Source organism: Myxocyprinus asiaticus, chromosome 4 (genome assembly GCF_019703515.2).
Source record: "Myxocyprinus asiaticus isolate MX2 ecotype Aquarium Trade chromosome 4, UBuf_Myxa_2, whole genome shotgun sequence".
NCBI classification, from domain to species: domain Eukaryota; kingdom Metazoa; phylum Chordata; class Actinopteri; order Cypriniformes; family Catostomidae; genus Myxocyprinus; species Myxocyprinus asiaticus.
The window spans coordinates 55,503,905-55,527,361 of record NC_059347.1 but is presented as its reverse complement, the minus strand read 5'-3'; the positions used below and the strand labels follow the sequence as shown (position 1 = coordinate 55,527,361).

Here is a 23,457-nt window from a genome sequence, read left to right as displayed (position 1 = left end):
TACAGCGACCATGAGGAGGTTACCTCATGTGACTCTACCCTCCCTAGCAACCGGGACAATTTGGTTGCTTAGGAGACCTGGCTGGAGTCACTCAGCACGCCCTGGATTCGAACTCGCGACTCCAGGGGTGGTAGTCAGTGTCTTTACTCGCTGAGTTACCCAGGCCCCCCTTGTCTTCCCACATAATTAAAATAATGAAGGTACTAGTAAACTGGGATTCAAAATATCACTAAAGCCATGTCCATACTAATCCGTATTTGGCTGAAAACTCATTACTTGAGAGCATTTTCAAAAGTCTTTATTTTTAATGGAGGAAAACTCAGTGAGTGTGAATGAGAGAAGTAAACTTCAATGCAAAATCAAAGTGCAAAATCAACGCATTTTCCACCAAAAACGTTTTAGTGTGAACGTGGTCTAAGAATCCCACTATAAGGATCTCTTTCTGTCATGGCAAAACAGATCAGCAACAAATTAACATTCAATCCTACAACCTTTAATACTTTATAGAGAACTAGCTATGGCAGGTAGATTTTGAATGTATGGACTGCACATTGCTTTTATTAAAGCTATCTTGGTCATGCCTATCCATTAGTTAACCTGCAGAGCTTGTATCCTTGCGGCTCTATGGACTGCAAAGCCCAGACATCACTTGTGGCTGGAGATAGAAATGAAAGGCAGAATATTTCAGGGTCATTTTAAAGAACTCTTAAAACAGCAGATGGCTCAGAGATTGAAGAAACACATTAGTTGCCGCAGGGTTGTTGAGTTAAATCCTAAATGGAGATGTGGGGGAAAACAGGTGACCTGAAAACTCCTGCTTAGAATCCTAGTGTAGACTATTAAATCTGGTTGAAATCATTGCATAACTGTTTGTAACAATATAATTCTTGTGTCCATAATCTAGACTGAAAGAATGAATAAATTAAACTAGATTTGCATTTCCTGTATATTCTACTGCCTGTAAGGCAACAAGTTTATCTGAAATTTTAATATTACTCTTTTAAGGTTTAGGCTTTGGTTAAATGACCATGCATGTAGCACAGCAGAACTGCTTGGCAGCATAAGGGCAGCAATAGAGGTTTAAATAGATGAAAAAAGAAAAGACCAATCACATTTCAGTATGGAAATAAACGCAAGACCATCTGCACTTCAGTATGAAAATATCAATGATGTCTTCGCTGTCCGTTTTGAATTGCTACCAAATCCAAGAGAATGAAAGATTTTCACATTTTAAAGTGTAGTTTATAAAGAAATGTAAAGCTAATACGATGTGCAAAACAAAGTTTAAATGGAGTTTACACTTGAAGTGGTTTGAGCTGAATTAATTGTAAAAACTTCACACTAATTATAAATCAAGCATAGCGTTAGTGCAGGCAGGTCATGTTGGCCAAGCTTCCAATCAGCTGATGCTCAGCTGATCATGATGTCTACCAATTCAATTCAGACTCCAATCAAAGCGGCCCTCCCTCCCTTCATTCTCACAGCTGACTTTCTATTGCATGGATTAGTACAAGTTATTCGCTGCCCTCCCAGCTCCATACATGCATGCCCAGAACCATACCATCAACACCAATAGATGCTTCAATTGTCTACAAATTAATAAAGTATCCATTCAAGTATTCAATTTAGTAATCATTTGACAGAAGTGGTCCTGATTGAAAAGCTAATTTTAATACAGTGCATCCTTAAAATCACTGTTACAGGTGTCCGAACCAGATGCAATGCGATTCCAGCAACAAGCAATTCATCTGTAAACACGGATTATGAAAATTCTGCATGACCTGAAACTCAGCTAATCAGAATATACTGTATGTGATGGTTAACATACAGCTATGCAGAGAAGGGCTGCACAACAGAAAACATAATTATTGATTATTGTTCTTGATACTGTAATTGCAATTCATTGCTTAATAGTATTTATATTAAAATACTTTTTTTTTGTGTGTCATGCCATATTCTTTATGTCGATTATACATCCAAAAACATCTGTGTTCCTGAAATAGTTTTATGCATTACTAAATCAAGACAGTGCATAAACAGTCAAATTTACATTGAACCTTTTAGCAGAAAGAAAAACAAACCCATTCAAATTTTGAATCAATTAGTCACAAAAAGTGAGTGTATATGTAATAGGTTACAATGTTCAACTGTTGCAAAAAATAATTTGACACCATGGGAGTAGAACTAAATGGAATTCTATAATTGACACTTTTTATGATTTGTTAGTTGAGGCTGCTGTAATTGTAATATCGATATTTGATTTGATTCATTGTGCAGCCCTAACGTGTAGTATTTTGGATCAATGAGAATACACTGTGGATGGGGTTACCCAGTATTACGGTACAAAAATCCAATACAAGCAATTCTCCAAAATGTCTGGTAAGTAGGCCTATATGCTGCAATTGATACACTAATGAATGAGTCCATAAAATGAAATCAAATCCTGAATTCATGCCATCAAAAGTACACCCCTGACCTTGATGAACAAAATAATTATTCTTTGGGTAACAATCCAAAAGTCTGTTTATGTACACAGCTCATAAATGCATAAATTTGCATTCACATTTATAGGTTAAGTATTCAATTGCCAGTCATGATCCTGTGTCAAATTATGATGGTGAAATATTGAAGCTTTGCCAAATGAGCAGCAGATAAAAGCACAACGACATGGGAGATGGCTGGTGACTGTGCCAACTATTAACTGCTTGGCAAAATGAAAATTATACAAAAGGATCTCATTTGAAGTTAAGAAAATGAATCCCAGTAAAAACTTAACGACAATAAACAGTAAAAAGTGTAATGACAAGGCCACAAGTACCGCAAGGTTGAACGCCTGAGAAAACATTTAGAAAACAATAAAATGTCCATCTTTAAAGGGACAATACCCCTAAAAATTAATATTTTCACTCACTCTCATGTTGTTCCAAACCTGTATGGCTTTCCTCTGTGGAGCACAAAAGATCATGTTTCCTCAGTCAACATTCAATTTCATTGCATTTTGTTTTTTCGTACAAAGAAAATGAATGGTGACTAAGGCTAAAGTTCACCTCCGTTATGGGTCTGAAACAAAATGAGGGAGAGAAAATGATGCCAGGAATTTTTTTGTTTTGTTTTGGGAGAACTATCCCTTGAAGTATTACTTTAAATTTTCTTATTTATAAAAATTCATCATGCTTGCCATTTGTCCCTCACGACTACCAGGTTGAAAACATTCACACACAAAAATCTGACATGCAATGTGTCTGTGACTGGTCAAAGAGGTTCAGGCTATTACAGCCAGCTTTTTCAATCTGCTTTACAAATGTCACAGCACTTTAAAAGCGCAGTCTGGGAAGGGTGGCTGTTCCTGATAAGAGCTCATCCAGGAGAGCGGTTTTAAACAGTATCTGCATACCCAAACATATGGCTCTATCCCAACCTACAGATGAAAGGAGGGCAGAGGGTAAGAGAGAACAGACTCACCATCCTCCAATCTCTCCCCAGACTTCATTAGCATCTTTCGAGCGTTCATTACATTCTATTGCAGTGCGCATTGCCATTCTGAAGCAGCAGCTCGGGGGTCTACCTCCCATTACGTGCAAGATAAGCTACTTATGTTTCTCAGGGAATTTGTATCTTTGTTGCATGCCCTCTGCAATGCATTAAAGCCATCAGATTGATACAAGCACTGTAAATTAAAGGGCAAATAGCCACAATGTAACATTAAGTAACAACTGTGGCTGCAATGCTTAGGTCATATAGGAACTGTCAGTGAAACTGAGCTGAAAAGAGTTAAAAGAATAGTTTACCAAATTTAAATTCAGTTATCATATTCATGTCATTCCATACATGCATGACTATTCTCTACTGTGGAACAAAAATTCAAATATTTATATTCTGAAGAATCTTCATGAAGATCTTTTCCATATAAACAACAGTTCATAATGACCAATTCTGTAGAGCTACAAAAATTATAAAACCCCCAAAATAAAGCACTATGAAAGTAGTCCATTTAACTGGTGTACTTTATTCCAAGTGTTCTAAAACCATTCAATAGCTTTGAGTGTCTTTATTCACTAACGATCCTCCTTCAGTTAGCTGTTAACTCAGGAAACTTTGTGACCGTATTGATTCAGTGACTTAAACTTGAGAACCAGATCAGTCGGATTCATGAAAGAAACAATCATTCCGATTTATTTTTATTGAAAAGAACTGAATCTTTCTTTTATGCTAGACCCGTTCAATGAACCAGTTGATCCAGTTCACAAATTGAACCATTCATTTTATCCATTGTGGAATTGATTTTTCAAGAATACTTATAAACTTTTATAGACAGACCTACCACGAGCTCTGAGGTTGTTAAATGAAAGTAAATGTTTCTGTTGAAGCCATCAGTTTGCATTATTTCAACTTGGAATTTGTGCCAATTAACTATGAGAATCATCAAACAAACAGTGCACGCCAAAACAGCTCTGCAGAGACCGTCATTGATGCACTGTGAATGGCACAATCGGGTCAATCTACACTCTCAAACGATGTATATATTTATACATACAGTGCATTCATAAAGTATTCAGACCCCTTCATTTTTTCACATTGTTATGTTGCAGCCTTATGTTAAAATGCTTTAAATAATTTTTATTTCACATCAATCTACACTCCATACCCCATAATCACAAAGCAAAAACCAGATTTATTAAAAAGAAAAAACTGAAATACCCCTGTAACAGGGTTTAAAATGGGCAAGGAAGCGGTGGGAACCGGCTGAACAGTCAAAGTAATGCTTAATTTAAACAAAAAGACACAAATACACACACGGCAGCTGCGTGTGGCTTTCTTTCTCTCTCGAACTGCTGCAACCGGCTGCCTTTATCCCTCTCCTTGGCTGATTAGCCTGATTGGGGGCCCGGCCCTGCCCTCCTCCTCGTCACAACCACATTGACATACACTACCAGTCAAAAGATTTGAAACACTTACTCATTCTTTATTATAATTTTTTTTCTTCACAATTTAGAATAATAGTAAATTCATCAAAACTATGGAATAACATTAATGGAACTATGGGAATTATGTTGTGACTAAACAAAATCCAAAATAAATCAAAACTGTGTTATATTTTAGCATCTTCAAAGTAGTCACCCTTTGCCTAGAATTTGCAGACATGTACTCTTGACATTTTCTCAACCAACTTCTTGAGGTATCACCCTGGGATGCTTTTTAAACAGTATTGAAGGAGTTCCCATCTATGTTGGGCACTTATTGGCTGCTTATCTTTATTATTTGGTCCAAGTCATCAATTTCAAAAACTTTTTTTTTTTTTTTTACATTTTAGTTTTATAAAGAAATAAATTAATATTGGTGGCACAATTATATTTTTGTCTACAAAACTAATTTCAATCATTTAAGCATACGCCTTCAGATCAAAAGATTTTTAAGATCATGAGAAACATTTCAGTCAAGTGTTTCAAAAGTTTTGACCAGTAGTGTAAGTATTCAGACCCTTAACTCAGTACTTAGTTGAAGCACCTTTGGCAGTGATTACAGCCTAAAGTCTTTTTGGGTATGATGCGACAAGCTTTGCACACCAAGATTTGGGAATTTTCTGCCATTCTTCTCAGCAGATCCTCTCAAGCTCAGGTTGGATGGGGACCGTCAGTGGACAGCCATTTTCAGGTCCCTCCAGAAATGTTCAATTGGGTTCAAGTCCGGGCTCTAAGCCACTCTTGCATTGTCTTGGCTGCGTGCTTAGGTTCATTGTCCTGTTGGAAGGTGAACCTTCGGCCCAGTCTGAGGTCCTGAGCGCTCTGGACCAGGTTTTCATTAAGGATATCTCTGTATGTTCCTTCAACCCTGACCAGTCCCCCAGTCCCTGCTGCTGAAAAACACCACCAAAGCATTATGCTACCACCACCATGCTTCACCATTGGGATGGTATTATGCAGGTGATGAGCAGTGCATTGTTTCCTCCAGGTATGATGCTTTGAACTGTTTGGCTTCAATTCTATCTTCATTTCATCAGACCAGATAATCTTGTTTCTCACAGTCTGAGTCCTTTGGGTGCATTTTTGCAAATTCCAAGCGGGATTTCATGTGTCTTACACTGAGGAGAGGCTTCCGTCTGGCCACTCTGCCATAAAGCCCAGATCAGTGGAGCATTGCAGTGATGGTTGTCCTTCTGCAAGTTTCTCCCATCTTCACACATGATCTCTGGAGCTCAACCAGAGTGACCATCAGGTTCTTGGTCACCTCTCTTACCAAGGCCCTTCTCCCCCGTTTGCTCAGTTTGGCTGGGGGGCCAGCTCTAGGAATAGTCCTGGTTGTTCCAAACTTCCATTTAAGAATTATGGAGGCCACTGTGCTCTTGGGAACCTTCAATGCAGCTGGAATTTTTTTGTAGCCTTCCCCAGATCTGTGCCATGACACAATCCTGTTTCTGAGCTCTGCTGGCAGTTCCTTTTACCTCATGGCATGGTTTTTGCTCTGATATCAATTTTCAGCTGTGAGACCTTATATATACACACAGGTGTGCGCCTTTCCAAATCATGTCCAATCAATTGAATTTGTCACAGGTGGACTAAAATCAAAGTGTAGAAACATCTCAAAGATGAACCAGAGAAATGGGATGCACCTGAGCTAAATTTTAAGTATCATAGCAAAAGGTCTGAATACTTATGTTTATGTGATATCAGTTTTTTCTTTTTAACAAATTTGCAAAGTTATCAAAAATCTGGTTTTGCTTTGTCATTATGGGGTATGGAGTGTAGATTGATGTGAAAAAAAATAAATAAAGCATTTTAACATAATGCTGCAACATAACAAAATGTGAAAAAAATGAAGGGGTCTGAATATTTTATGAAAGCACTGTATCTGAATTTGAACTGTACCCTTCCGTGGAGTTGGCAATTAAGTAACACTGTGGCACTTAAAGGGTTTTTCCTCCTTTGAGAAATTTTGATGCATCGATTACAAAATGTACGAATAGATTATCATTATATATTAATTCCCATTGTGTCTGTCTCATATTACACGAACCTTCTCACAACAGACACGGAGCGGAGCACATGAGATTAAAGGGAAAGAAAGCGCACTTTGAAATAAAGTTTACCCTAAGGATTAACCTACTTGCGAAGGATACATATGATGTTACCATGGAATTTGGCTAAAACAAGATATTTTGGGAGGCAGCATATTTAAAGAACCTACCCTCTGGAACAGCCTTAGCATAAGGACAGGAGTGCACCTTTGATGCCTTAAAATGCAACCGAGTTTCCCCTGCAAAGGACGGACGCTGCTGAGTTCTTCTTTGTGCGTCATTATTCAAAACTGTATGCATCCATTTGACCAATGTAAGTTCATTGTTGTTGCCTTCTTCCCCGATTACGATACCTATAATATTAATATTGCTTTTGTATCTCCATAAAATGTGCCATTTCTCCATAAAACAGTTTAACCACGAATAGAACTTGGCTTAAATAAATCTGACTGGTGGGCAGATATTGGCTGTGAACGAAAACTCACACTCATTAATTCATTTTCTTTAGAGTGAATTTCACAGAATAGGGAGCGATTTCAGACTGTTCTGAAAGGAACTAACCAGTTGATTACAGTCACCTGTTATTGGTCAATGACACGCAGCAGCCAAAAAAGCTATTTTTTTATCTTTCTCAGTGTGTGCCGCAAAAACAATGTGATTGAATTCTCATGTACGGGCTTGATTAGCCACCAGCGCTTCTCTCCCTATCCTTAAATTAATAGGGAACTCACATTTACCACATCCCGTGTTATCGCCTTTACATGCTACTAATAGACAGTTTTTCATTCTTTGACCCTGCTCGATTAAAACCTGGATCGCATCTGCCTGCACATTACATTTTATCTGTAATTACTGGTTTCCGATTTCCGATTTCACGATGCATCGCAATTGTTAGGTAGAGAATCGTAATCGAATCATTGTCAGATCGAATTGTCACACCCCTAACACACACAAACACTTTCCCATTTTCCCCATTTGTTTCCATTGAATCCAAACGTTTTTATATTGAGCTATAATATTGTGACAACTCGTGTGTGTTTGTGTGTGTGTGAGTGGGGGTGGGCATGTGGGTCAAGTTTTGCTTGAACCACACACACACAAATATGTTTCCATTTTTCCCCATTTGTTTGCATTGACTTGCATTAATTTTATATTGAGCTAACAATATTGTGACAATTTACGTATGAATGTGGGTTTGTTTGCATGTGTGTGGGTCAGGTACAGCCCCACGCACACACGCACACACACGCACATTTGTTCCCATCATGGTCGATATATCATACTGATATTGGTTTCTATTGTTTCTAAACAGTTCTAGGCTATGGTGTCATTTGTATAATGTTTTGGCACTGCATTACAATTTAAAAATTCTAGTTTTCTAGCAAAGTACAGCTTTCGCAAAAGTTTTTATATGACCTTCCTTGTTACTATTTTTATAGCATCATTTATAAATATATGAAATGAATAATTTTAACACTGTCAGATCCAGATCACCTCTGTGGAGGATGTCATAAAGTTTCAGACCAAAAAGTTAAAATTAAGTTGATGTAAATCAGTGTTAAATGTTTAAAGGGGGCAAATTGACCCGGAACTGCATTAAAGGGTTAAAACATCTTGTTTATATACTTATGATTCAATTTAAATCAATAGTTTAATTTTTGTTTTCACCGTTTTAAATATTTTTTAATGACTATTACGTAATTTCCAATGTTTTGGTCCTCATGAAAGTCTTTTTGTCCAGTTTTAAAATACTTTTTTTGCTTCAAATCAAAGTTTGTAGTAGTGTGATTCACTTCAAAGCTGGTTGGTTTAGTTAATATATTAGAACTCTTTTATTAAATCCTTCTGTGAAAAAAAACGACAGATAAAAAAAAAAAAAAAGTGGTGGGCACTGTTGCGCTTAATAACACTATAAAGATTTGGAACAACATGAGGGTGAGTAAATGATTAAATAATTTGCATTTTTGAGGGAATTATTCCTTTAATTAGTTTAAAACAGGTGTTTATTTACCACCCAATGCTAAGCCACCTACCTGCTCAATGATCAAATGATAAAAAATGTGTTCCTAATCAAGATGTTTATACCTTGACAAGTTCTTATCGCTGAGAAAGAATGAATCATGGCAGGAAGCTGTTTAACAGAGGTAGATATTTCCCTGGGCTTATAGAACTCGATGTGGAGCACACTGATTCCACATGGCTAAACACAATCACACTGAACAATGGAAGAGAGCACTGAACCTGCAGACAGCACAGCCCACAGACCCACTCTGATAAAAGACTGCACGGAGAAACCCAATAAATGAGCCTCAATTCTGCTGCCAACTCCATTAAAATGAAACGGATTTAAGTTCGGGTCAACACCACATAGTTTTTTTGAAAAATATCTTAGCTCAGTAGGTCCTTAAAATGCAAGTGGATGGTGATCCGACATTTGAAGCTTCAAAAAGAATAGATAGTCAGCATAAACGTCATCCATACGACTCCAGAGGTTAATTTATTGTCTTCTAAAGCGGCACGATCGCTTCTGGTGCAAAAAAGATCAATATTAAAGTACTTTTTAACTCTAAATTATCATTTCCGGTCAGCAGTGGTATGCGCATGTGACAATCGCACTGGCACATGAGACACACGAGAACTGATGCATGTGTGATGCACACGGGAGAGCAGCATTGTTTACAAGTGAATAGGAGGAACGCTGTACAGAAGCTTTGTTGGTTTTGGTTTAGATCTGTATTTGTATTGGTTTCTTTATTCACAATGGTGCATTTGTGAGCTTATCCTGGATGTCTCAACCGAGGAGAACGTGAGATTATGTCCGAAACATGCCAATGCGAATTCGTCACACCAGAGGCCACGTGAATTCAGCGCTCTCGTGAAGCTTACCTGAAGCGATGGTTTATAGTTAAAAGTAGATAAATATTGATCTTTTTCACACCAAAAGCAATTGTATCGCTTTAGAAGACATTAATTTTACTGCTGGAGTTGTATGGATGATGTTTATGCTGACTGTCTGTGAATTTTGGAGCTTCAAAAGTCTGATCACCATCCACTTGCATTTTAAGGACCAACTGAGCAGAGATATTTTTCTATTTTTCTTCAAATGTGTTCTGCTGAGGAAAGAAAGTTATACACACCTGGGATATCATGAGGGTGATAAGACAACTGTTATATTTGGGTGAACTATCCCTTTAAGGTTAGGGTCTACTCTGTTTTCATGTGTGCCGTTGTCTCGCACAGAGTCGAGCACTCAGCCTTTCAATGTATATTGAAGATGCATTTGACGCATGCCCACTAAAATTGCTTTGCAATACTCTATTAGCACAGTCAATGGCAGAGGCATACACCGACAATATCTAGAAAAACTGGGCTGCACACGGATAGTCCACGCATACTATGCTGATGATGAAATTCGCCCCATGTGCAGTGCACGAGACATACCGGCAGGCGGAAAACCAAAATGTACTTCGGCATTTAGACTGATAACACAAAAGGTAACAGGTTGAATTACAGGCAGAGCTACTGAGATCGTCTATCATCATTGGCTCCTTGAGTAAGACATTGCATTTTCCAGAAAGACTGTCCCTATAATTAAAGCTGCTGTAAGCGATTTTTTTTTTTTGGCATACAAACAAAATCTCTCTTCAACCTGATATCACTGAAATAGGTGTCCTCAGGAATCACACCTATCTTTATAACAGCCCTCGACGCTGTAAACGGCAAAAACAAATCTGACCACAGCCCCCGCATGTCAGCAAATCAGAAAACTGATCTGCCAATGGCGTGAGTTTGGGACAGGACTTCTTGTTTGATTTCTTACAATGGAGTTATTGCAGCATACACTATTGGTCTGTTCCAATGCCTCCCTGCCTACACAGGCAGTTGCCTTCTATGGCAGCATCCTAACTAAAATAAAATTATATTAATAACCAATATCTCTCACTTCGTCCGCCATCTTGGATTTGTTTTCATCAAGCTCATCACAGTGCATTCTGAGGTATTTTGGGAGGCAGCGTGTTTAAGGAACCTCCCTTCTGGAGCAGCCTTCCCATTAGGACAGGAGAGCAACTATGATGCCTTAAAATGCTGCTCCTGGAGGCAGCTCACTATAACTCTCTAATGTTTGCTTTTTAATTCCATAATTTCGGCCATATAAAGATTGCTTTGTTGTACTTGATTAAGACAAGATGGTTAAATCCGTCAGTGCACAGTGCACATGTAAGACTCTTGAGCTGGACCTCTTCTCCCCATCATTTCCTGACCCCTTCTCTACTCTCCTTTCAGTAAAAGTGGCCAAATGCCAAAAAATTCCAATTAATTTGAGTTTAGTCCAGCTAAACACACCAGAGCCAGTGACTCACCCAGGGCCGGTGTTACGATTTCCATGGCCCTAGGCAAGCATTCCCCCACCCCCAGTCGAAATACGGAGGCCATTGCCAACTCTGCCTTTAGCTAGCGCCAGCTCTGGTCTCACCTGTTGGAAGAAGAGGTGCTGGGTTATGTCTTGTACCAACTCCTCCTCAGCATTCTCTGGGTAAAACTTGGCCAGGAAATGAAACACAATAGGCTCTTCTTTGAGCATATCATGATCCAAAACCTATTAAAAACAGTAATTCAGAAACATGACGTAAGACTTGGCAACAACTGTGCAGTGCATTTCAATTAATGCAAATTGCTATTTTTTTATATTATTTTATACACATTAACAAAACAGGACTAAAAAGGTACCATGGTACAACAAGGTTTTTTAGGACATTTAAAATGGTAATACCATGTATTTGGACATGTACCAGGGTAGTACAACGGTATTCTTGGAAGTACCTTAGAGTAACATGTAACGAACATTAGGGTACATACTATTTAGGGAAATTATTCAGTATCATATTACCACCTGAAACTATAACTGTACCATGGTTAAACCGCAATTCTTTTCTCTGAGGTTTGTTTTAATCTATACAATCATACAATTTTGGTTATAACAATTACAAATGTTTTTAAAAGCCCCCGACTATCTTCAAGAGCAATAAAGTTTACGATAAGTGAAAATACCCTCTTGTCCATTTTCAGCCATGCCACAGTGTCTTTGACGTCATACCGTAGACCAAAGAACCAGGTCTCTCTGAGTGCCAGTGTCCGGCAAACCAATTCAAACAGATCCTTCCCTTTCCACTTCAGCTGCCCAAATGAGATGAAAAAGCAAAAAGGTTAGTAACATGGTTTAAAAAAAGTACATGTTAAGCTGCAGGCTGGATGTGTGAATTTTCAACCAATTTAAGGGAGGCAACTAAATAACTCCCTAAAGCCCAAAGTATACGTCGCCTGTCCGTGTTCCGCGACGGTCCGTGTAACATAATTTTCGTCATCAGGAGTATCCGCGGACGTCTGCAGACAGTGTCTTCTTGCAGCTAGATTTTTCTGTCCACGTGGACTGTGCGCAGACAAACGCGCATGCGCAAGGTTGACTGTTAAGACAGAAGAGTCCACTAGGTGGCAATATGAACAGTTGGGCTGTACTGTCAAGCAGTATTCGAAGAACATATCCTTCTCCATTGTTTTGTTGTTGTTCTTGTTTCCTCTAATGGCGGATCCTCAGTTTTTCTTTATCCTTCAGAGCGGATGTCCTGTAAATGACACGACTCGGTGCTGTCCTCTAACGTCTGCTAGCATATAACAAAGCAATTGCACTGCGCATGTGTCGAACGCATCCATTTGCGCTCATCTGCGAGGTATACATTCAAAGCTGTGCGTACACAACTGTGTGCGAGACGGAAAGGAAAGCGCAAAGTGAAGTATACCTGGGCCTCAAGGATAGCAGTAGACTTATTGAATTCAGATTGACCATGAAAATGAACAGCACCAGTATAATGAACAACAATGTTCTCTGAATACGGCCAGACTATGAGGACAAAAGGGATAGAAACGACTAAGCATTATTACAAAGTCACCGATGTCAGCAAGCACATTCACTCATTTTTGGACATATCAGTCCATTTTTTTTATCAGCCAGACTCACAACAGAAGGATAAAATGAATTTGCATATTCAATTTCTGAAGGGCTGAGCAGGCATATCAGTGGCTTATTTCTCATTAAAATGTCTTTAATTGTCTTGTGCATAATGCATATACTGTGTTTTTGAACAGAATGAATAATGCGGCAACAGAACAAGAAAAAAAAAAAATGTTCAGTGCGCTCCAAAAATCTAAGACTCCCTTGAAAATCTGGGATTCAAAATCAAATTTTAACAGGAAATAAAAGTTTTGGAATCATCAAAAATTTACCACACATACACACACACAAACAACATTATGGCATTAAGGATTCTGCAGTGTCATTAATTAAATGTAATTAATTTGTGCCAAATACTAAGAAAATCAGAATATTAATTGCTGAATTTACATTTCATTCATTATGCGATGCTGATAATGTATTTTGAATAGACACTTTTTGTATTAACTTAGAAATACACAGAAGATGAAATAGACAAATTTTCACTAGTGGACCCCACTGTATCTTGTAGTACCAAAAGAGACTTATACAGTTTAAAGCAATACTTGCGGTTACAGTAATGCACTTACAATGGAAGTGAATCGGGTCGGTCCATAAACGCTAAAACACACACGGCTTCAAAAATATTATTATACATGCTTAAATTATTTTAGTATGATAAAATCAGGGATTTTCTGACATTACAGCATTTTTATACAACAATAATGGATATGGCATCACAAAGAAAAGGTTAGCAAGTAATTTTATAACAATAAAATTGTTAACGTGTAATGTTTACATCTTGTGGCTTTACTTTTGAAATTGTGTATAGTAATATTTTGGACTAGCCCCATTCACTTCCATTGTAAGTGCCTTACTGTAACCACAATTTTTACTTTTTTAAATAAACAGGGGATAAGTCAAAATTATTTTTGTATTAATCAACTGTATAATACATGAAACATTAAGCTGTTGCAACTATAACATTTACTGGCAAATGATAAACTGGAAACATGGCCAAATGAATTCAGATATTGAAAAGAGCTGTCCTTTTAATAGCAAATTTTTAAAACAGAACGCAAAAACAATGCAATCTGCAGGAGAAGATCAGTGGAATAACAATTAGAAAACTCATCTTTTGAGGACGATTCCCATGTGTAAGCATCTGCGCTCGATTTGGCTTGTCGTTAATAGGGTTTCCTCAAGTATAATAGGCATCAATCTGGACCCAGCCATGCTAGATGTTGTCTCATCAACAATATATTTGCCTTATGTCATCCTGCATTATTCAAGTTTATTCAAAAGGAGAACAAACTTGAACCTGTGATAAGTACTGACAACTTCCACAGAGTACTGCAAACATCATCAATATTGCAAACTTTATAAGCATAACAAGGACAGATGCTGTTGAAAGCAATATTTTAATAGTTTAATATTTCCTAATGTTTATGTATGAGAACATATGACAATATGCCACCATCCAGAGTCCAACCAATTAAATATGCTGATGCGTCCCCTCTAGGCTGCTGACAGGCTGCCTTCAAGGAGGACTGTCAGCCTGGTACAAACACTTGCAGAGTGACTGGGCTGTGTGTATGTGTAGAAGAGTAAGTAAAATCTTTTCTAAATATTCAGCTGGCAGCTGTGACTCTAGGTATGAAAAATAATCCATACTGAAAAGTTCAAGAGCCATGTCAGGATGATAAATGTAAAAAAGTTACCTCAAAGTCAAACTCTCTCTCTTTAGCACTATTGTGCTGCAGGCTTTTACCCCAAATCAGATTATATTGACTAAGCTACAGCAAAGGCGTTCTTGTTATACAGAGTGAGATTAGAGGTGGTCATTTTGAAAAGTCAATGCTGCACTACGCCTAACACCCTTTTCACATAGAGATATGGTTTATACTACATATTAGCCTACAGCAAAAACAAAAATACAGATGCAGTCCTTTGAATCTGTATTTTTGTTCCAAGTACAAAAGAGTACCCAAGTATAAAAGAGAGCTGTGCCACTCTTTTTAGTGTTTAGAGCTGGTGAAAAAAATTGCAATCTTCATTTGAACAATCCAGATATTGATTCTTAAAATCACAAGAATGATTTGATCAGAGATCATGATTGACCAGTCGATTGCAAGACAAGGCAAGACTGATTGATCTCATTAACAGGCCAAAAAGAAAAAGGAGAGGAATAGCTAAACAAATAACAAGAACCTTAAAGATCACTTTTTATAACCCACACTATATTTCAGTGACCGGTGGCTTCTCTCTGCGAGCGTGCTTTAAACGTGCACATGTGCTCCGAGAGTGCTCACGGAGTTGCGGTAATGCAGATACGTGTCAATGCTAAAACACACTTCAAAATTCAGTAAAAGAAACGTATCAAAATTGTATCAAAATATCAAACTTGATGTTCAAATACAGCCTAATAGACCTGTCTCTGTCTAATATGTCATCAATTTTAATCAAACAAGAAAACAAAAAATTAATGCATTAATAATTCACATATTGTGAAGACCAGTCATTAAAGTAGGTTCTTTTTTTTACTTTTTGCAATTTCTGAATGTTACTTTAATACTTGATACTGCCTTTAAAAACTTTGAGAGTTAAAAGAACTGTTTTTTTTTTTTATTTTATTATTATTATTTGTATCTTTGTTCTATTGCATGTAACATTTACTTTTTTTCTTTATCACAGACTGTCTACTTTAATAATTACTTTTTTACTCACATTAGGTAGTATTTTTATGTAATATCAAAATCTGTATTGAAATAATCAATTTGCTTTAATATGTAAGCAAAATTGACATTATAGCTGAAATATACCTCATTTAACTGGAATCAAATCAAATCCAACCAAATCGGGAGCTTGTGCATCGGAAACTAATGGGAAAGTTGATACCTAGACCTCTTTTTTATATACATCATGTTAAACTGATATTTTGAGTACGGTCAACGATAGATTAAAATGTAACAGTATTCATTCTTTGTCCTGTAGAATCAGAACTCACTTAGATCTTGGTTTTGTTACGCAACTGTTTGGGAACCATTTACTGTCATTTTTAAATGATATCACTCTGGACATGCAGAGAGAGAGAGAGAAAAAAAAGAGTGAGAGAGAAAAGAGAGAAAAAGAGAGAGAGTATAAGAATCTGTTTTCTAAATCCATGCTGCCACCAAGTGGTGTTTAGGAAAGATTAAGAGGCAATCGAACAGTAAAATACAGTGCAACTGATATCTTCTGACAGTGATAACAATGGTCCAGATTTCTCAAATTAATTTGCATTTAATTTGATCTTGACCCTTGTATCGTATTATTACACATTGTCAATTTTCCATTAAATACAGAGGTTCATTAATTTGGAATACATAATTCCACATTGCTGAACATCAACCTCCCTAAATAACTTCAAACACAGAATGATGATCACCCTGATGAACCCAGTCACTCTGTAAATGCTTATACTCTCAAACTCTCTGTATTCCTGCTCAAGTTGTTATTTCCTTTCAATCATATGTCTATGTCTTTCCTATTTTACTTTCTAACATGGTGGAATTTTTTTTATGTTTATTGTTTTAATATATTTTTTGTTTGTTTTATTTTTCTTTCTTGTATACACACACACACACACACACAGATCAGCCACAACATTAAAACCACCTGCCTTATATTGTGAAGGTCCCCCTCGTGCCACCAAAACAATGCCAACCCGCATTATACAGAGCGGTCGTCCGAGTTACCGTAAACTTTGTCAGTTCGAACCAGTCTGGCCATTCTCCGTTGACCTCTCTCATCAACAAGGCATTTCCATCCACAGAACTGCCGCTCACTGGATGTTTTTGTCAACATTCGGAGTAAATTCTAGAGACTGTTGTGTGTGAAAATTCCAGGAGATCAGCAGTTACAGAAATACTCAAATCAGCCCGTCTAGCACCAACAATCATCCATGCAATTATCTAATCAGCCAATTGTGTGGCAGCAGTGCAGTGCATAAACTCATACAGATACGGGTCAGGAGCTTCAGTTAATGTTCACATCAACCATTAGAAAGGGGGTAAAAGTTTATCTCAGTGATTTGGACCATGGCATGATTTTTGTGCCTGACAGGCTGGTTTGAGTATTTCTGTTAACTGCTGATCTCCTGGGATTTTCACACACAATAGTCTCTAGAATTTACTCAGAATGGTGCCAAAAACAAAAAACTTCCACTGAGCGGCAGTTCTGTGGATGGAAATGCCTTGTTTATGAGAGAGGTCAACAGAGAATGGCCAGACTGGTTTGAACTGATAAAGTCTATGGTAACTCAGATAACCGCTCTGTACAATTGTGGTGAGAAGAATTCTGAGATGCAGGTTGGTGCTGTTTTGGTGGCACAAAGGGGACCTACACAATATTGGGCAGGTGGTTTTAATGTTGTGGTTATATATATATATATATTAAGCAATATCACACGAGCAAGAGTACGATATGGCCCTACATCAGCACTGCTGATGTAGGGCCATATTGCACGATTGCGAGTGTGATACTGCTTATATACAACAGTTCAACGAACAAGTACATTTTAAAAAATTAGGAAAAACTGAGTACTGTCATAAAAAAACACATTTGTGCATGGAACTACTTTCTTGTGCCACGGATCAGAATCTGCCGTTGCTGGTTTAAAACAAATGATGTGTCCAAGCCTCTCAAAAACATCACTTTAGAATTACTACTATCAAGGCTCGGGCTGCTTCTAACATGTTATTGGAGAAACAAGGATATGTATGTGTGTGTGTGTGTGTGTGTGTGAGTGATTTGATTATAACTTGTGCTTTGGCAACATTGTAACATACAGTCATGCCAATAAAGCAAATGAAATTGAGTGGGTGAGTGAGTGAGAGGGATTGAGCATGAATGATCACCTGTTGATGACGCTGTAGTCTGTTAGTCAGCTTTCTGAAGATAACGTCATTTTGGAGAAATGTATTTTTCTCAGTGGAAAAATAGCTGTCCAAGCGGGGGTATTCCTCCCTATTTCGCGGTTGCCGGTGCGCAAGAGTCATTCACTACAGAAACCGCAATCTTCACTGCCATTTTGAACAGCACGTTCTCTCCAATGTGGAAACTCCGATAAGAGGTATATGCCTCAAGTTTGTGTAATTAATCAGTCTGTTGTGTTTCTCAGCTGTGATGAACCTTAATGCTGAAGTTGTTAGTTTAAAGCCGTTTAAAGCTGTGGGGATGGGGGTGTGGTTGAGTATCTGTCTGTGGCAGAGAGCGAGCGGTGAGGCTCATCACCTGGATTTTTATTATCTCTAACACCTGTTTCTTGTTATAGTGATGGTGGAGAGAGACCTGAAAAAGTGCACGAAGGCGTCAGAAAGGCAGAGAGAGAAAGCAGAAAGAGTTAGCTGCATGTGCCCATCATATTATAGAGAGAAACCTCAAGACTCGTATGTGTGTGTTTGGCCAATAAGAGCACATTTTTTTGTTAAAGTTTCGTTTGACGCTGAAGGAGTAAATAAAATAGTCAAGTTGATAGTTCGCTGCCTCCTGACTCCTCCATTTCCCAGAAATCACAAACCTGTCACAAAAGCTATTAACAAGCTATTATGAAGTGCTGTTGAACGTAAACACTGAGTGATGCTGACTCACTTCAGTCACCAACTGGCTCATATTACACAAAAATTGTATTTTGCCTCCACCTGCTGGCTAAAATATGTAATATCACAAAATTAAATGTAAAGAGACAGATAACTTAACACATCTGCACTGCTCCTACACCTTAGTTATGAATGTTACGAAGACCAGCGGAGTTATACAAACAGTGAAGTGTCCAAGTGCTGATTGTGAGACCATCAGTACTCATAGAACATCTCTTGTCCAATCAGATTCAAGGACAAGAACTAACTGTTGTGTGTGTGTGTGTGTATATATATTTATTTATATTATTTTTTTATTTATTTTTTTTCCCCTCTTTTCATAGAGTTAAATGTTTGTTATTGAAAAGGTGAGGTATTCAAATAAGCCCATAAGTGTTTCTAACCTCTCCTGCATATCCCTATTTTTTTGTATTCTTGCTTTGTTTTTTATTATTATGATGCTAAACAAATAAATATTCTTAGTTGGTGCCAAGATGCCAAACAAATATATATAAAAATACATTTAAAAAAAATACTCTAAGTTGCTCTAAGGTGCTAAGATGTTACTGCAGAATGACAGTTTGTGATGAACTATTACAGCTTCTGACCTTTAAAGGAATGTTCTGGGTTAATTACAACTTAATCTTTACAGTAATGCACTTACAATGGAAGTCAATGGAGCAAGGCATTGCACCTGGATAAATGAAACAAGAAACACCAGGATGATTTAGACAACTTCACAGATAAAATTCACACATTTATGTACGGAACGATTAAAAACTTAAAAAAGAAAAAAAAAAAAGTACAAACTTCACATTTCTGCTTATAAACCCTTCAGAATGCCTTGCCACATTGACATTCATTGAAAGGGCATTACTTTAAAACACATTTTTGTTTATTCTAATAAAAAAGGACAAGACATAATTATTGTCTAAACTACTGACAGTGTGCCACAGATTATGTCAATAAAGCTTAACTTGTTTTGAAACGAACAATCCTTCAATATTTATTAAAGATCAATGTCACAAAAAAATCAATGCAACATGGCAGTGTCATCAAAAAAATCAAACAGAACAATTCAAACCAAACATTTGGATTATCTCTTCTCTCCACTGCAGTTCTGTAAAACATATAACACCTGAAGTATTGTATGACCACAGAACCATGATCTCTCAGCCCTAAATGACATGTTCAAATTCCCATTGGCACCAAAGGAATTACGGTTAATGAGTGTGAAAGATCAAAACAGAGAGAGGACAAGATGTGACAGAGAAGCAGATAGGCAGAGAGACAGTAGAGAGGGTCTTGTGTACAGGGATGACCCTGTCCTAAGGGATATTAACTAATGGTACCCAGTCTATGTCACTGTTCTCTTACCACTATCTGTTTCCCCTCAATTCACAAAGATTCCCAGTGATGGTTTCTCTGTATAAATAGGGCATCATCCTCCATGGCACTCAGGGGATGCTATGTGCAAATGAAGTACAGCTTCATAGAGGAGTCATCTGTCTGCCTGCAGACCTCCCACTGGTATCACCATTTGTAGAAAACACCTTTCTACCTTGTATGATGAGTATTGGGATACAAGATGCAGCTTTCTTTGTAGATTTGCATGCTTGAATGCTTGCTGAAAACGTTTTTGCAGTTCAAAGTAGTTCACACAAAATTCTGTCATCATTTACTCACTCTCATATCATTCTTTTAAACACCAAAAAAGATTTTAGGTAGAATGTCAGAGCTCGTTTTCCACACGAGGAGAGTGGAAGGTTAATTATACTGATTTTGTAATGGTTCCAAGCTCTATATAAAAAAATATATATATAAAAAAAACACTATAAAGGAATCGTAAAAAAGCAGCCCATATGACTAATACACTATATTCAAAGTCTTACAACGCAATACGATATCTGTGTGTGGAACAGTGCAAAATTTAATTGCTGTTCACTGAAAACAGTGCTGTCTGCTGTAGCTCTTAAGTCTCATTTTCGGTCACGTTTTTCAAATTTGCTGTGTCACAATCGGTCATGTGACATGCAAGAACCAATGCATGTCACATGACAGAACGGCTCCTGGCAGACGGCAGCGGCGAGTTCTCCCGGACAGCGTGCCCTTCCTCTTTTCCCGGGTTTCGGCACCAATGTAACGGATCTCTGTTCATCTGGGAAAGGAGGAAGCGGGAGCCGAATCCACATTCAACGAACTTTAACACAGCAACATAAAACACTGATGCACACACACTCGGCTTCGTGTGGGGTCTGTCTCTCTCTCTCGTGTCCCCGGATCTTCCCTTACCTCCCTCCCGCTGATTAGGCAACTCAGTGCCGGGCGTGCATCCTCATGGCTCGGCCACACCCTCCTCCTCGTCACAGTCTCAATGACATCAAACCTGGCGCAACACTAAAGGTGCAATTTTTATTTATTTATTTTTTTAAACATGCACAAATGGCATTTGAAAGCTTTTGGTCTGTTCCACACATTAAACTATTGTATGGCTTCAGAAGACTTGGAATCTAGCATCTGGACTACTTTATGATACTTTCATGGTGCTTTTTTGTCCATTTTGGAGTTTGGCAGAATAAATCATCCACTTCAGTTGTATTGAAAAGAACAGCTCAAACATTCTGCCTAACATTACAATTTGTGCGTAACGTAAGTAAGTAAATAGTACTGGTTGGAATTACATAAGGGTGAGCAGACTAAATGATAACATTTTCATTTTAGGTGAACTACTGCCTTAAGCCTACTGAACTGTCTCTGTTCTTCAGTAAAGTTGCTAGAGAAGACAGTGATGCCTTGATGCAGCTCCTCTGGAGAAACAGGTCAAGCCGAGTGCCTTGCACATGGGTACAACAACGGTGAGCCGAGAGTGGAACACAGACATTAAACCACCAAATTGGTGTTTTCTCCAAGTTAAGCTTAAATGCCCTCTGGTTACTGATGTCAAGCCTTGATCACTGCCAGAACAGGTTGTGCTCTAGGCTACAATAAATATACTGCCAAAATATACCTACAGAGGCAGCCAATAACTGAAGCATCATTACTTCAAAATTCAAGGTGTCACTTTCACCCTAAAAATGCAATGCATTTACACAGCGCCACTCAGAAATCAGAGTGCACATGTGAAAATGCTATTTTGCATTTTTCTTAAGTAATATATTGTTTTCATAACAAATAATACTTTCAGCATATGTTTAAGTGAAAAGTTGAATTGACAAAATAACATGCATTTCAGCATGCCCTTCTGCTTTCATGACAGCATGTATTCGAGCTGGCATCGACTCCAAAAGTTTGTGTGAAACCAGATGATTCATGTTATCTAGCTAACATGATTTAAGAATGTTTTTAAAAGAGCATCTAGGGTGCTTTAATGGAAAAAAGAAAATCTGACCTATCATACACAGGTGTTAACATGGTCATTGTCACAAAATTACTAACTGCACTAGTGACTTAAAGAGTAGAATCTTAAATATGTCTTGTTCATTTTAAGTCATAAAATGTCTTTACATTTTTATCAAAATTCTACAAACTTTTAGGATAAAGTACATTTTGATTTGCCGTCTTTCAGTGTGAACTCTGTGGACAAAAAGTATATTTTTAGATCAAATACATGCAAATCACTCACCTCGCAACTGAACTCCAAGTCTGCATCCACTGTAACAATTTTAACATTGAAAGTCTTGGCTTGCTTCTTCCAGAGGGAATGGAGCCCCATTTTTGATGCGAGCACACTTGCCATTACAGATGTTTATGGGAAACCTTCCTTCTCTTCTTACAGACAACATAAACCTGTTTACTAACTATCTATCTGATGCATTTCTTAGGAACGCCAGCTTGGGATGACCTTCCTGGTTAAAAGCTACAAACTAGCATTACTGGCAACAAATGTAACAAAACTGTACTGAAAGTGCATCTCTAATAGCAGGAAGTTCTCAAACCACCTGTTAACTGATAACTAGTGGCTGGAAACATACTGCCCTCCTTTACTTCCTCTACAACTCCATTATGCCTGTAAAGAAACAGAGAGAAAACAAATAACCGAAGTTTACTAAGGGGAAAAGATCAGCTTGTAACTCAGAGTATACTAAGAAGATAGAGACAATTTATTTTGTTGACAAACAAAGCTAATGTTAAACTACAATTAGCCTCGTTAGCTAATAAGTGACAGACATCTGCTAACATATATTAGCCTATTAGATAACACCCAACTAAACACTTCAGTGTCAAAATACAGCCTTCTACGCGATTTGACGACATTTAAAGTTGTTATAAACATTTATTTTTGGCTAACTGTCGATTCATGCCTCCAATTATTGTTTTGTTTTTGTTGTGAGTTGTGACGAATCGCACCGGAAGCTCGTAAACCGGTTATTAACTCACCTGTCGAGCTGTAAACACAGCTCAATTCCCGCGGGGTATGTGTGTTTTACGCCCGTTAAAACACCTGACACACACACACACACCGCAGCTTTGACTCTTTCGAGACAAACCTGCAGCTGAAACTTTGCGTATGCGCTCTCGGTTGGCCCGTGCATGCGGAGGCGGGCGGACACATGCGCACTAACGCTCCATTGAGATTTTCAATATTTTAGGCAGTTATTACAAAACCCTAAAATATTAGATATATAAAATAGTAAAATTATTTTGAATAAAAAACAATCAAAATGTTAATTAAAAAAACAAAAATCAAAACTGTAATCACCTATTTAAAAAAAAAGTGTATGTATGTATGTGTATATATATATATATATATAGAGAGAGAGAGAGAGAGAGAGAGAGAGAGAGAGAGAGAGAGAGAGAGAGAGGGTTGGGGAGTAACGGAATACATGTAATGGAATTACACA

At 37.7% G+C, this 23,457-nt stretch overlaps 1 protein-coding gene across 4 annotated transcripts in view; it reads right to left on the bottom strand.

Annotated features, from left to right (window-relative positions):
• nf2a (NF2, moesin-ezrin-radixin like (MERLIN) tumor suppressor a) overlaps nucleotides 1-23,154 on the bottom strand; it is a 59,282-nt gene extending 36,128 nt beyond the window's left edge. For 2 of the 4 annotated variants that reach the window (XR_007896594.1, XM_051692827.1), the window contains exons 1-3: nucleotides 17,897-18,052; nucleotides 12,062-12,187; nucleotides 11,487-11,609 (exon numbers count right to left, since the gene is read on the bottom strand). Coding sequence is in view for 3 of the 4 variants with exons in the window: in XM_051692827.1 (XP_051548787.1) it covers nucleotides 11,487-11,609; nucleotides 12,062-12,187; nucleotides 17,897-18,037 (390 nt within the window). In the remaining variant the exon portion in view is untranslated. Of the gene's footprint in view, nucleotides 1-11,486; nucleotides 11,610-12,061; nucleotides 12,188-17,896; nucleotides 18,053-22,238; nucleotides 22,623-22,993 lie in introns of those variants that run through there. The other 2 variants (XM_051692835.1, XM_051692849.1) reach the window with 2 other exon arrangements.
• Between the last annotated feature and the right edge of the window lie 303 nt (nucleotides 23,155-23,457).